The following is a 13662-nucleotide window of genomic DNA, read 5'->3' on the forward strand; positions in this document are numbered from 1 at the left end:
TCACAGTTTTTTATTCTCAGCAGCATTTTGGGCATCTATGTTTAAGGCTTTATAAATAATGCAAAGTAATGAAACCAGACACATTTAATTCACATATATTAATTCTTGATACTACTCTATATCTAGCTTTCATTTTTCATCCACCCAAACTATTAATTGAATTAGCACAACTACACGCATTTCCAAGTGTCCAGACCCTAGATATTTAATACTGAACTATCATTGAAATCCTGGCTAAATATAATATGCAAGTGAAAGGATTTATTTTTATTTTATTTATTTAATTTATAGTCCTCCCTTCTCATTGAGGCTCAAGGTGGATTACAGAATTAGAGAACAACGCAAAAAAGGTCGATATAACACATAAAACAAGCAATGCAATAAAACTTGATTACCAAATTAGAGAACAATGAAATAAGATTAGCATAATATATCCAATAAACAAAGCAATTTTAAAAACTGCCTAGAAATGTTCACAGAATCTTCTACTTCAGTGAGGAAGAGGAAAGCCATGTTCAGCTATTTGCTTTGGGGAAGAGATGCTTTGTGGACGACGACCTATGGGCATCAGGAAACACATCAGATGGTGCCATAGTGTTCATGGGCATCATGTTGGATAGATAATTGGACACAAGGGAGGAAGGGAGCTGTGTTCAGATCTTTATTCAGATTGCTGTTGTTGTAAAGAAATGGTATGTGTGGGGCAGACCTGTAACTTAAGGTGTTGCACTGAGCTCCTTAGAGGAAGAACAGGAGACTAATGTCATAAAGAATAGAGAATCTTGTGGCACCTTAAAAACTAACAATGTATTGTAGCAGAAAGTTTTTGTCAGATATATCCTTTTGTCAGGTGCATGAAGTGTTACCCTAAGTTAGCAGATGTACATATCATTGAACTTTAGAGAGAAGTACATATTACTGCTTTGCTAATCATTTTTTTTCTAGTTGTGCATATCAGTTTTTTAAATATTTCCAGTTTCAAGTTTGCACACACAAAAAAGCCCATGATCATGATCTGCTACATTAGATCCACATACACTTCATGGACTCCATTACACATACACAGGTGTATACCAGCTACATCTCTGTATTGACATCTTACATAATTCCAGGGTGTGAGAACACCACAATCATTTGAACAGGGCTGATGGGTCATTGCCACCCAGCCAGCACGTTCCCTTTTGGAGGAGTACAGAATAATTGAGGAAATCCCATACAAGTGGCCCTGTCCAAAACCTCTTAGAGAGGTAAATAATTCTCGTGCACATAGACACACATACTGAATTATATGAGACATTGCCATGGGGAGCCAGCTTCCACATATCTTGGTGGCAGTGTGAAAGGGATTTTGACTTGACAGAGGCTGATAGTGCTTTATCAGAGATTCCATCACCGGTAGAGTTTGTAGCCTATCGTCCCTGAGGTAATTTTTCTGTTATCAGGAATGACAATGGCACAGGGGAACTCAGCCATTCCTTCTGTGCTGGTTTAGATGCTGTTCCTCATACTGCCACAGAGGAGATGGTCATTTACAGTGTGGTCAGGCATGAACCTCATGTAAGCAATAAACAGATTTGCAATGATGGATCTGTTTCAGAACTCACCTTCAGATATCCATTGATGCGCATACACATATGTATTAATAGATTACTTAGAAAAGTTGTCATGATCAAGTGAAGGCTATGCAGATTATACTTTCTCTCCATTTCGCAAACAGAAGGTTAGGAAATGCCTTCAGTCTGCCTGCGACCACTGGCATAGAAGAAATCACTCTGGATGTTTTCCATGTAGGAATTACAGTCAAGAGAACTCCCGTAAAGTAGGCAATTTATGTAAACCTCTATGCCGTTATGAACTGTAATACCAATCCCTTTCTTCTTCTCACACCTATTTCCATATTCACAATGTTGTGCACACCAAGCTGTTACATCAAATGTTGCCTAGCAACCAGTAGCCCTCACCTCAGACAGGCAACCAATAGCCTGTCTGTTTCTGTCATCCTTTGCCACTTCTGTAACATCAGTTCCATTGACTCTCCAGCAAGGAATATAATAATCTTATAAAGCAATTTTATATGAATAATTATTGCTAATCAGTATGCTGAGATTTCAAAGAGCAGGATACAAGGAAATAAAGCATACGCAAATGGAAACTCAGGAAGATTTGTAAAAAGGAAGAATGGGTAATAATAGTGTGGCCCCTTTCCTTTTCCATCCAAGAGAGCTGCTGTAGCACAGTGGTTAAGTGGCTGGGTTACAAATCAGCACTCTGCTAGTTTGATTCTTACTACTGTCATAAGCTAGCAGGTGGCCTTGGATAAGGCACTCCTCTCAGCTCCAGCTTCTCAGCTGTATTATGGGGATAATAATAACACTCACCTTGTTCACCGCTCTGAGTGGGGTACTGAACTGTCCAGAAGGTATATAAGCACACTATTGTTGGTGTTGTTAATGTTATTGTTATTATTAGATTGAAATTAGTTTTAAGACTAGTTTAGTTCACATGGTTCAGTTAATTTCAAACAGTTCAAATAGTTCAGATAATGCATGAATATTTTAATCCTAGCTTTGAATCTAGCTTGTCATGGCTTCAAAGGAAGCTTTGATCTTAGTTTCCCTTCCATAATTAATTTATGGGAGGGACGTAATTGAACTTAGAGGAAGACTTTTTGGAGCTTGGTCTTTGAGATACCTTCAGGAACAAGGTGTAGGAGCCCTCGTTTAAAGGGAACAGAACTAGCCTGTAAAACAACACCTCAAAGAGATGCATTGGCCTCCAACCAAGCTCTATCTTTCCCTCATCCCTGTAGTCACTTTGGGTATAGAGGGAAGAGAGCCTTCCCTTCAGTCCTGAAGGAATTATTGGGGGGGGGGCTGGACTTTTTGAGACAACACAGAAAACAATATTGTCTCCAAGCCCAATTTTCCCACCATCCTGGCTGTTTTGTGAAGGCTTGGCCCCCATTAAGCCAACATGGAGAAGAGGGGGAAAGTGGAAGTCTTCCTGTGCTAGTGGAATTGTGTCATACCCTATCCTTCTTTACCAAGAGTTGTTACCTACATTCTGCTTTCTGCTGCTGAGAATATTCTCTTAGAGAGGTAAAGAAGCAGCACTCACCCAGTGCCAGTTTAGGGTATTTGGTGGAAGCAGGGGAACATTTTTCTGCAGAGTTAAAGGGCCTTTACCATTGATAGAGACTCCCGCTTACTGTTCTCTGTTCCCCATTTTGGTCTCTGAGACATCCATAAGGGAATATCCTACTTCAAAAAATATAGGGAGTGATGTTTGAAATAGCTATGAACAAGAGACAATTATTACCATACATAATAGAAATGAGGGGAAATGGTCAAAATTGATTTGGAAATACAGAAATAACCAACAATCAGATACTTCCTGTATATGGTTGTTGTTATAGAGTGATCAGGAGGAAGGAGGAAAGCCCACACTTTGGAAGATGGAAGTAGAGGCAGGCTCTGTCTCAATCAGCACTCAATCAGAGAAACACCCTGTTGAGCTCTACCATCTAATTCCACTGAAGTGGTAAACCTCTTTCCTATTTGCAGGTGCACGATGATATGATTGAAGGCTCTTCTACACACACCCATGTAGCAGTGGATCACATGAACCTTCATCCGCTGTGATACCAATTAGATACCAATGTGCCACCAGGGCCGATTCCAGATGACTAACTTTAAGGCGTTTCATGCCGCCCTCTTCCGGATCGCGACGCCTTAAGGTTAGTCATCTGGAATCAGCCCTGTATTTATTTATTTAAATACTTATATGCCCAACTTTCTGCATTAGAATGGTCTCTAGGCAGCTTACAATCATAAATATAAGACCATAAATATAAAAGCTGCAGTAAAATCTCAGAACGCCAGATCTTTTCCAAACCAACAAACAAAAAATAGTGCCTGTGTATACAACTGGCAGTACAGGAGAGATAATTTCCAGAACTTTGCTTCATTATACAATGCAGGCCTTTTTTTCAGCTGGAATGTGGTGGAATGGAGTTCCAGAACCACTGGAAAATGGACACATGGCTGGTGGCCCCGCCCCCTGATCTCCAGACAGAGGGGAGTTTAGATTGCCCTCCACGCTGCTGGAGCAGCACGGAGGGCAATCTAAACTCCCCTCTGTCTGGAGATCAGGGGACAGGGCTACCAGCCATGTGATCATTTTCGCCAAGGGCAACCCACTGAGTTCCACCACCTCTTTTCCCAGAAAAAAGCCCTGATGCAATGATTCATCCATCTTGAGGCTATGCACAGCCTCAGTTCTTGCACTTGGTGGGCATCTGTTTAATAACAAAATGATGCATTAATAGGGCAATTCCTTCTCGTCTCATTTTTTTAACTTGTCAGACTCACTGAGGATTCCTGTCTTGCCTTGCAGGATGGTATTTAGAGAAGCTTTCACAACCATTGTGTTGGCATTTTCTAGTCCTATATCTTATGGTTTGCTTAGGAGAGTCAGTCATTGACTCCCATTTAGGGGTTTAAATGGCCTTGAAGAAGGTTCCTAATTGCTTAGGAACTCATACCCAGATGTTAACTCTCTAGATCTTTTTTATGGTTTGTTTGTTGTGGTTTCTACCACTAACCCACTGAAGATTGCAAAGCCATGTCATTTTAAAAAAATTTACACTGAATTTTTTTAACCACTGATTGTAAAAAGTCTTAGTTGTGTTGAGTTAGTTGTGTGTTTTCCCTCAACTGGAACAATACTGTTGGACTGGCGTTTGGGGTGGATGGGGTGGAATGAGCAAAGAGGGCATTTTGAGTTCAGTTCATATTGATTCCTAATGTTCTACTGGTTTACTTGATTAAAAAGATGTCTTGAAATACATATAATTTTAATATGTTTTTAATAAGAAAATTCTTTTTTTCCTGTATCCATCCTATATAGCTACCAGTTAACCATTATTTCCAGTAATTGGATGCAAGAAAAACTTTTGAGTGTCAGCAATGTAAAAAAAAAAATCCCTTCAAAACTTGAAATTATTTGTGATTCCTAGTAATGCTACCAATTCATTATTAATAGAACACACTGACCAGAGTTTTTGTTACCTTGGCTTTGGGTACAAAGGGCAACTTTGAATTTAAATATGTAAAATACATTTATTCTTGGCACAGAGTCAACCCTCGAGTATCGAAAGTTGAAAGCTTTCATTGGGTTTTTGTGGATAAGGGCCCTTTCTGTTTATAATTACAATAGTTTTCGAAAGGAACTTGGTAAGAAATTAAACAGATCTTTATTGTTGTTGTTTTTAATTATCTTTTGGAGTTGGATAAAAGATCCTCCATGAAGCCAGTTTTTGCATCTTTAAAAGGAGAAATAATTGAACTGCCTTTTTGTTTTGTTTTTCAAGGACTGAGAAGCTGGAATATGCATGTCTAAGATGGAAACATCCACCTCAAGCACTGCTGGGAAAAAAGAAGGGAAGAACACTCTTCTGGAGGGCAATGGGTTTACTGACACAGGGAAGAAAACAGCTCCTTTAGCAGCAGCGGCGGCGGCGGCAGCACAAGGAGGTACTCTTTCTTTCCCATACTTTGAAAACAACAGGGGTTTTTTTCACTAGCTTGTTGCAAGTTAATATGAACAAGGGCATATGTATGTCCATGTGAGAATAATGTGTTGGGGTACTCAGTCTCAGAAAGTTACAGGCACTGAAGGCTGACAGACTATGTGCCATCACAGAATGACTATTTTAACTAGGCAATGTGTGACTCAAAACTGGTTCTCAAGAAAAGGAATAACTGAGCTTCCTGTTTGATACTAGTGTGATTTCAGCATTCAGCTCAGCTCTGATGGTTGTGAGGATCCGTTGTTGTTAACTAGCTATTAAGGAGAAGGAGGAACTTTGTAATTCTTCTGTGGGGGAGGGGAGAGAAACACCTCTAGAAACACAAATTCTGTGTTCCAGCAAAACGGCATAATTTCCTTAGTTTGTGTAATGTTTATTTTGTGACTGCAGAATTTGGTTGTCAGGGCTGGAACCATGATAATGAGCAGTACATAGATTTTGGGATAAATAGCTGTATAAAGACAAAGGGAAACAGACTTTGTGCCTCCGTTCTTATTACTTCCAGTCCTGCTTCTGATCACAAAAATCTGTAGTTGTTACCCACATCAGAGGTCCTCTGTTGATCATAATGTTTGTTTTTTTATGATTGCTGAAAATGTATGTGATGAATACAGACCATGGCGGCCCTCTGAAAGTAACTGGAGAAAAGTGAGTAACCTGAAAGGACTGAAGTTCTTTCTTAATCAAGAGACAGTTAACATTAGTAAACATGGGACTTGACAAACCACAGTGGCCCAAGAGGATGCAAGAGGTTTTATCCTCTTCCAAAAGGTATACAGGTTATTATGAGGTTCACATGAGCCTTAGGCAGAAGCATCGTGGATTGTATTGCTGTGCTGAACACACATGAACCTGCTTTAGGAGTCAGGCCATTGGTTATTTTCTACTCTGACTGGCAGCAGTTCTCTAGGCAATCAGGTCTTTAATAATCACCTGTTACCTGGTCCTTTTAATGGGAGATATTGTGGATTGAACCTAGGACTTTCTGCATGCAAAGCAGATACTCTGTTATTGAGACGCAGCCCTGCCACTTTTAATTGCTGTCCTAGCAGCTTCCAAAATGTTGTGCTGAAAACATTTTTTTAAAAGTTCTCTAATTATAGTGATATCAGGATTGACAGAGTTTCCAGTTGGATTGCTCAGTAGGGTTGTACCCAAACAGTTTGTTATGAACTCCTAGCTTTTTGAAGTTGTACCTTAAGGAATTTTGGAATATGTTTACATCTATGTTTTTAAAAGACAAGCATAAGTGCTCAAAGCATCCCCAACCTTCTTCTCTTGGGAAGAGTAGGGAACTTCAGTAATTTTAGGTTTCTTATGACCAACTAAACCCCACATCTATAGTAAGCATATTGAAAATGTTATTTTGTACTGTAAGACAAAAAATGTAGGACTGGTGCTTATGTTGGGTAGATACCAGCCAATTCCTTGTTTTTCTTGCATGGGAAAGAATGACCTCTCACAGCAGGAAATGAAGGGGCAAATTAGCTGGGATTTGACCAATGGAATGTGACAAGTGGCATCCTCAGCTGTATAAACTTCACTGGTTGCTTTTTGGCCTTCCAGAAAATATTTCTTAATACTGGCCACAGTCTGCTTCAGAACATATCCTTTCCTTCATTTTTTTAAATTTTGCAAACTCATATATCATCCACATATAAAAATGCAGGCAATTTTTAAATATTAGCTTTTTTCCTGTCAGTTGGTAGGTAACTTGGCTTTGCTTGAGTCACTGTCAATATCTGTGTGTGAGCGGGTGCAAGCTCCCCTACTCTGAACTCTGTTATAGTCTCATAATTTCAAAGGATATATTATATTTGTTCAAAATAAAATTTCCTCTTTTTACTGTCAAATCATCAGATGTAAAGGACAAGTTGTATATGTGTGATGCAGGTAAAGTGGTAGCAGTGAGAAGATTGTTCAAAGATGATTGTGATAAAAGCATTATGTAATGAAATGTAAATAATTCCGGTTTGGGAAGAGAATCCTACCATATAACAGGCAAACCGTATTCCAGACAACTCACCTCCTACCGTGGTGTGCCTCAAGAGGGTGCTGCCATGGAAGGAAGCCCAGGTGAGGCAGCTCATGCCTCCAAAGAGTGTGCCACGGTGGGAAGCCCAGGCTGGGAACAGATGTGGAGCAGGTGGCAATGCTTGCCACCTGCCTTCAATCAGTTGGGATCAGGAGCAGAGCAGGTGGCGATACCCACCCCCTGCCTTCACTGTTACCTGAATTGGTCTCCTTGCTAGTAAATAGAATTTGTGGGGGGAATTAGCAAGCAAGGAAGACAGCTATGCGAGAGGCCAGTAACCATGGGATCTAATCACGAATAATTTACAGAGTCCATTCCCAAGGATAAACCCACACAAAGCCGGTGTTTTTAATTAAGGGTAATTTTTATTCAAGGGGCAATGCATACACACACAGATACACAAGAGGCCTAGGAAAAGCTGTAGTGAAGGTGGGATAGATTTGAGGGATTGCAGGGTGATAATTACGTATCCAGAGAGCAGGGAAGTCCACGGAGGGAGAGTTTCAAACGCCAGTGTTCTCGGCCAAGGGAGCAAGAGGCTTAGGGCAAACCTCAAGGGAACAGCGCTTTGGATCCAGTAAGCGTGTATGGAGAAAGAGAGAGGCTTAGGGAAGTGACCCTAAGGGAGCAGCCAGGAAGCGTGCACAATTTGAATGAGGCCAGGGCCCTATCTTTATAAGTAAAACGTGCCCGGAGGTGGGAGAACCCACCTAGCTGTTAGAACAAAGACTCCAAAGGTCAGTTCCTGTGACCAACTAAAGGTTTGATTACCTTGATGAGTACCTGCTGGGGTGTGTGAAAGAGAATGCAAAATTTGTTCTAGCACTGCACAAAGGGACAGTTTGTTAATGAAGTCCACCGGAGCTTAGTTGATGAATTTAGCTGGGGAATTTGCCTGCCCAGGAACAAACTGTAAATACTTATGAATGTCATTTGATTAGCTCCTCAATCAAGGACAGGCAAAGCCAGCGTGTCCATTGAGGCGGTGGAGGCAGCCATCGTGAGCACTGAACTTAGAAGGAGGTGCTGTCCCTGCTCGCCTCTCCGCCCCTTCACCACTGCTGCTCGCCTCAGCTCTGGTCTCGATGAGCCGGGTGCCCCAGTGGCGCAGCAGTGAGCAGGGAGATGAGTGGGGAAGTGGGCCACCCTGCTCACCTCTCCGCCCCTTCGCCACTGCTGCCCACCTCGTCTCGGCTCCCGGCAAGCTGGGCACCCCGGTGGTGCAGCAGCAAGCAGGTATCTCGCCTCAGGCACCAGAAATGCTGGCGCTGGCCCTGAGGATAGGAGATCTCATCACGGAAGGAGAGAAAGGAATGTGTTAAGTGGGGATGACTCTGTGAGACCTTTGTTGCGCTGGATTCCTTAGGGGCTGGGGAGACTGCAAATCCAATCACCTCTAATCACTCTGTGTTCCTATGCAGCATTTCATTCATGCCTGGATCTCCCAGGCGGGATTCAGCAACTGTTAGCTGGGGGTCCTCTGGCTGCAATACAAGCTGCCATTTTAAATCCAGGGGCCTGGTGATTTTTATCACAAGTAGCCATGTTAAAATGTCTATTAAAGATGGTGAAGGCTGGGCTGACTGCTTACATCACCCAGCTGGGAACAGGAGCAGAGAAGGTGGCAATGCCCATCCCCCTTGACCCAGCTGGGATCAGGCGTAGAGCAGGTGACAATTCCCACCCCTGCCTTCACCCAGTTGTGATCAGGCACAGAGCAGGGGACCATGCCCGCCCCCTGCCTTTACCCAGCTAGGATCAGGAGCAGAACAGGTGGCAGTGCCTGCCCCCCAACTTCACCCAGCTAAGATCAGGAGCTTATTATTGAGGGAGCATTGTTTCATCTAAGCACTGAAGAAAGAATGCATTTGAGAAAGAAAAGAAAATGAAAGAAAGAATGCATTTGAAATACAGAAGGGAAAACTAAATTTCAGGAAATCTTAAACAATTGGGGAACATGACTGTCAACAAGTACAAAACATGCAATTTTAAACTTGAAATATTTCAATCTGACCAGCCAAACTAGAAAATTTGAAGAATTTTGAATATTTGTGAATATTGGTCTTGGTTCTAATCAAAGTGCCAAGTACCCCCACTGTTAACACAGTTCATGAAATACCCCTCTGAACCCCACAATCCTACAGACTATGCATGACACAAATACCATCTTGGTGAATTGATGATGTTTAGGTGGGCAGCATTTTTTTCTGATGTCTGGCTCTGTCAAGACTAATTTTAGCATTTCTAAAGCTGGGTAAAAATATGGCCTCATTACTTTGATGTCAGTGCATGGTTTACTATTAGTATATTCTGGGGTTTATCATTTTAGTCATGTTTAACACGGCTACTGGAGGCATGCACTATTAAATCTGGCTTATTTTACATTCCTGTCCAGGATTATTTATTTGGAACAATTTCCTCTCTATCAAAAGACACGGCTAATGCTGAGTTTTAATGTGTTATTTACACACAAAATAACCTATTTACAACTTGGTATCTGCCGGAGGGAGAATGAATGGGCTGGTGCTCTCTCCATTCTGTTCTATCGGAGTTTAACAATCTGGATTGCTAATAGAACCATTTATCATGAGGTGGTAATTTATTTTATGTTAGTTACATAGGTCTCACTGCCTCTGATCTATGGAAATACTTGGTATATAATGAAGTCCAACAAGTCATTTGGTGTAAACATGGGAAAGCCAAGTTTGGAACCACTGAAACCAAACTGTACTCCCTTCCAGTAGGTAATATTTCTCAGAAATTAATGCTTCAGTTGATTAAATAAAGCCCATCACTTTACATGTGTGCTTTAAGTACAGCATGGCTGGAATAAAATCTCACAGTGCATTTATGCTATAGACATAAGATAATTTTTTTTCAGTGAGTCTCAATAGACAGATTTTTCTGTCATATATGAGGTCAAGAGAGAATTTCATCCTTGTCAGATTGATTGAGGATGCTGTGGGGTTTTTACCTTGCCCTATAGCTGTTGTCACCTTGATCTGAGTTTTTTGTTCACCCTACATCTTTGCCTTACCTGTACAGAGACAGTGCTGATATCAACAGACAGCTCATGAAGATGAGCTTTTACAACATATGTTGACACACATTTGCACCTGATACGTGATAAAATCTTCCCTATTACTTGGCAGGTCAGTACAGAGGACCAAACTACACCTGGGTGAGAGAGCTTACAGCAGAGGAGTAACTAGGGTTGCCAGGTCCCCTTATCCTCCTAGTGGGAGGTGGGAGACCTGGCACTTACCTCTCCAGTGCTGCAGAAAGTGTACACAGAGTGTGCGTGTGCTCCAGACCTGTTTGATGATGTCACTTCTGGGAATTGATGTCATCATGCAGGCCATGTGCTGGCCTGGGAGTGCTTCTGCACTCCACAAGGGCCCAACTCATACCCAAATTGACCTGAATCAGGCCGCTGTGGAGTGCGTGCATTCTACCCCTGCTGGCCAGGCAAGTGAGGGTGGGGGTGGGAGGTGGTAGTGGGAGACTAGCATCCCTAGTAGAAACCTTTATGGGCCCTTAATTACTTCTGAATTCCACTGTCTAATAATGATAAGGACAGTTTCAGTGATTTTACACTTCCTACTTTCCACATGTACATCTGCTGCATGTTGCAAAGGACTCTTGGCTGGGATATATTCTGTTGTTCATGTGGGGCACTAGCATGGCTATCGGACTTAGTTTTCATATGGATATCACAAACAGAGAGGCCACTCTTCAACATACCCAGCACTAGTGCACCTGTAAGTCTGCATATTTGGAGGAAAAGATGCTTATGGTGGAGATGCAGGTGCTTCGCCATAGGTAATCTCACTGAGAAATCTCTAAAGTTTCTGAGATACATCAGAGATACAGGAACTCAGTCTGAAAGACATTGAACTAACCTTTTTAGAAGTATTTGAATATATAAAATCTAGCTGTGCTCTAGAGAGAGAGAGAGATGAATGCTAAAGTAGGTGGGGTTCCATTTCTATAATTCTATGATGTAACGTTTATTAATATTGTTTATATTCTACCTGGTTCTTTAAGGCAGGTTACTAATATTAATTAAAAGCAAGCTCTTTGTAGAAAATAAATCAATCAAAAATACAAAGCTCAACAAGATTCCCGCTTACACACTAGAATTGGCTTAAAAGCCAAAAAAAAAGGTTTTCAGACAAAAACCAATAGATGCTCATAAAGTTCTGTGTTCCCCCTTTCCAGTATTTTAACACAATGAAACCACTGGGTCTGTGATCCACTGTATAACTAATGAAAAATGCCACACTGGAAAAAAAATTGCAAGCTCTTGTAAGTTTTCCATAGGAAGAGTAAAAGCTGCTTGCAGGGTAACTATTTTTGGATGGCGGAAGCAAAAAGGTGAAGATTTAAACAGGATCTCTTCTCTCTTTCCCCTGTAAATCACAGTTCCCGTGGCTCTATTCAATTAAAAAAAAACAGGAAAAAGGAATTCCAGAATTAAACATAATATGAAGTCTTGTCCTTAGAAATAACAGCCTGAACAGAAAGACTGAAGCAACTACAAAGAAGCTAATCCTTTCCAGGCACTCTTTGTAAGCAGCACAAATGGAATCATCTCCAAAAAGGTCATGAGAATGGAGTCTTGGTGGTTTGCATAGGAAAGAAAAGGTGGAGGGAAAGGAGAATACCAGTAGGCTTCAGAAAAACCAACCAACAAGAAATGTCATCTCTGTATTCTTCAGAATTAAAGAAATAAGAAAATAGAAACTGCCAATTAAGTCATCTAGCCCATCTTGTTTTGCTGGCCAGTGATTCCTCCAGTCCAGAGGCTTGATTGCTGGTTTTTCCAGCAAAAAGAAGTGCAAGAAAGAGTTAGAGATTCCTAACTGCTTCAAAAGCCGGCATCTGAAGGAAGTCAGAGAACTGTGGCTGGGATCCTATGACACCATTCCTCTTGTGTTTCCCTACCAGCTGCTGTGGAGGCTTTCCACTGCTATGGCGCGTGCTTCCTCTGCCCCTCATGCATAAGTGCCCCTTTAGGAACTGATTTTGCGCACACAGAAGTGGTAACAGCAGAGGAAGGAAGTGCTGCAACAAAGGAAATCCTCTGCAGTGGCTGAAGAGAAGCTTGAGGAGAATAATGTCATGTGATCCCAAGTCCAACTGGAGGAAGCTCCTTTCCAAATCAAGTAAAATAAACCCTCTTAATCTATGCTTTTTTGTGGGATTTGAAGAATCTGGCATGTAACTCAGTTGTAGAGACAACTTATTCTTTCCCTGCTAGCTGGGTTTACTCCAGTTGTATAATGAGGTTACTAAGACCTGCTGTAGTTGTTCGGACACCGTCCATGGTAGCTTCTACAATATCTAGAATTTTTACACCTATTTTACATTGTTTGCCATGAGATAGTGCCGGTTTATGAAAAGAGAAGGAAGAAATAACTTCAAGACTGTGGAAGCTACTGCAGTTCAGGAGAGCTTCACATGTTACAGAAATTATGGCTACATGCTATAACGATTCCCATAGCACCTAAGAATTGTGTCTCTCTTTTGGCCCTGTGGCTGAAGGCCAATCATAGCTTTCTGTGACACTGTGCGGTATATATATCCAGTGTCAAAGATAAGCATGGTTCTCACACATTATAGCAAAGATCATCAGTAAATGTAGAACCCAGATGTCTATCCACTAATTTCTGTAACCTGAAGGAGCCCTGATACCACCCGTCCTATGTGTGGATGATTATTATACTATGTGCAAAATAAACATACCAAAGAAAAAACAGAATGACGTTGAAAATGTATACTACTCCAACAGTCATCTCCCATAGGGACTTGCTGAAATTCCCCTCTCTTATTTAAAGGCTACACAAAGATAAAAATAACTCAAGCAGAGGGCAGACTGTTAATGTGAAATAAATAATTACATTACAAAGCGATTCTGAAGAGATTGGTTGTGTAAATTGCTTTTAAAAGAGAACAAGTTCTGGATAAAATACATTCTTTTATCACACAGATTAAGTCTTTTCCTTTGACGCTAAATAATTGATAGGGTTTGGCA

General features: G+C 41.2%; 1 protein-coding gene across 3 annotated transcripts in view; it reads left to right on the forward strand.

Moving 5' to 3' along the window:
- Positions 1-5401: 5401 nt before the first annotated feature.
- The window catches only part of GLI2 (GLI family zinc finger 2), a 263984-nt gene continuing 255723 nt past the window's right edge, over positions 5402-13662 (forward strand). For all 3 annotated transcript variants that reach the window (XM_054972434.1, XM_054972432.1, XM_054972433.1), the window contains exon 1: positions 5402-5534. In XM_054972434.1, the coding sequence (XP_054828409.1) occupies positions 5402-5534 (133 nt within the window). The remainder of the gene's footprint in view (positions 5535-13662) is intronic.

Source organism: Eublepharis macularius, chromosome 2, assembly GCF_028583425.1.
Source record: "Eublepharis macularius isolate TG4126 chromosome 2, MPM_Emac_v1.0, whole genome shotgun sequence".
Taxonomy (NCBI): domain Eukaryota; kingdom Metazoa; phylum Chordata; class Lepidosauria; order Squamata; family Eublepharidae; genus Eublepharis; species Eublepharis macularius.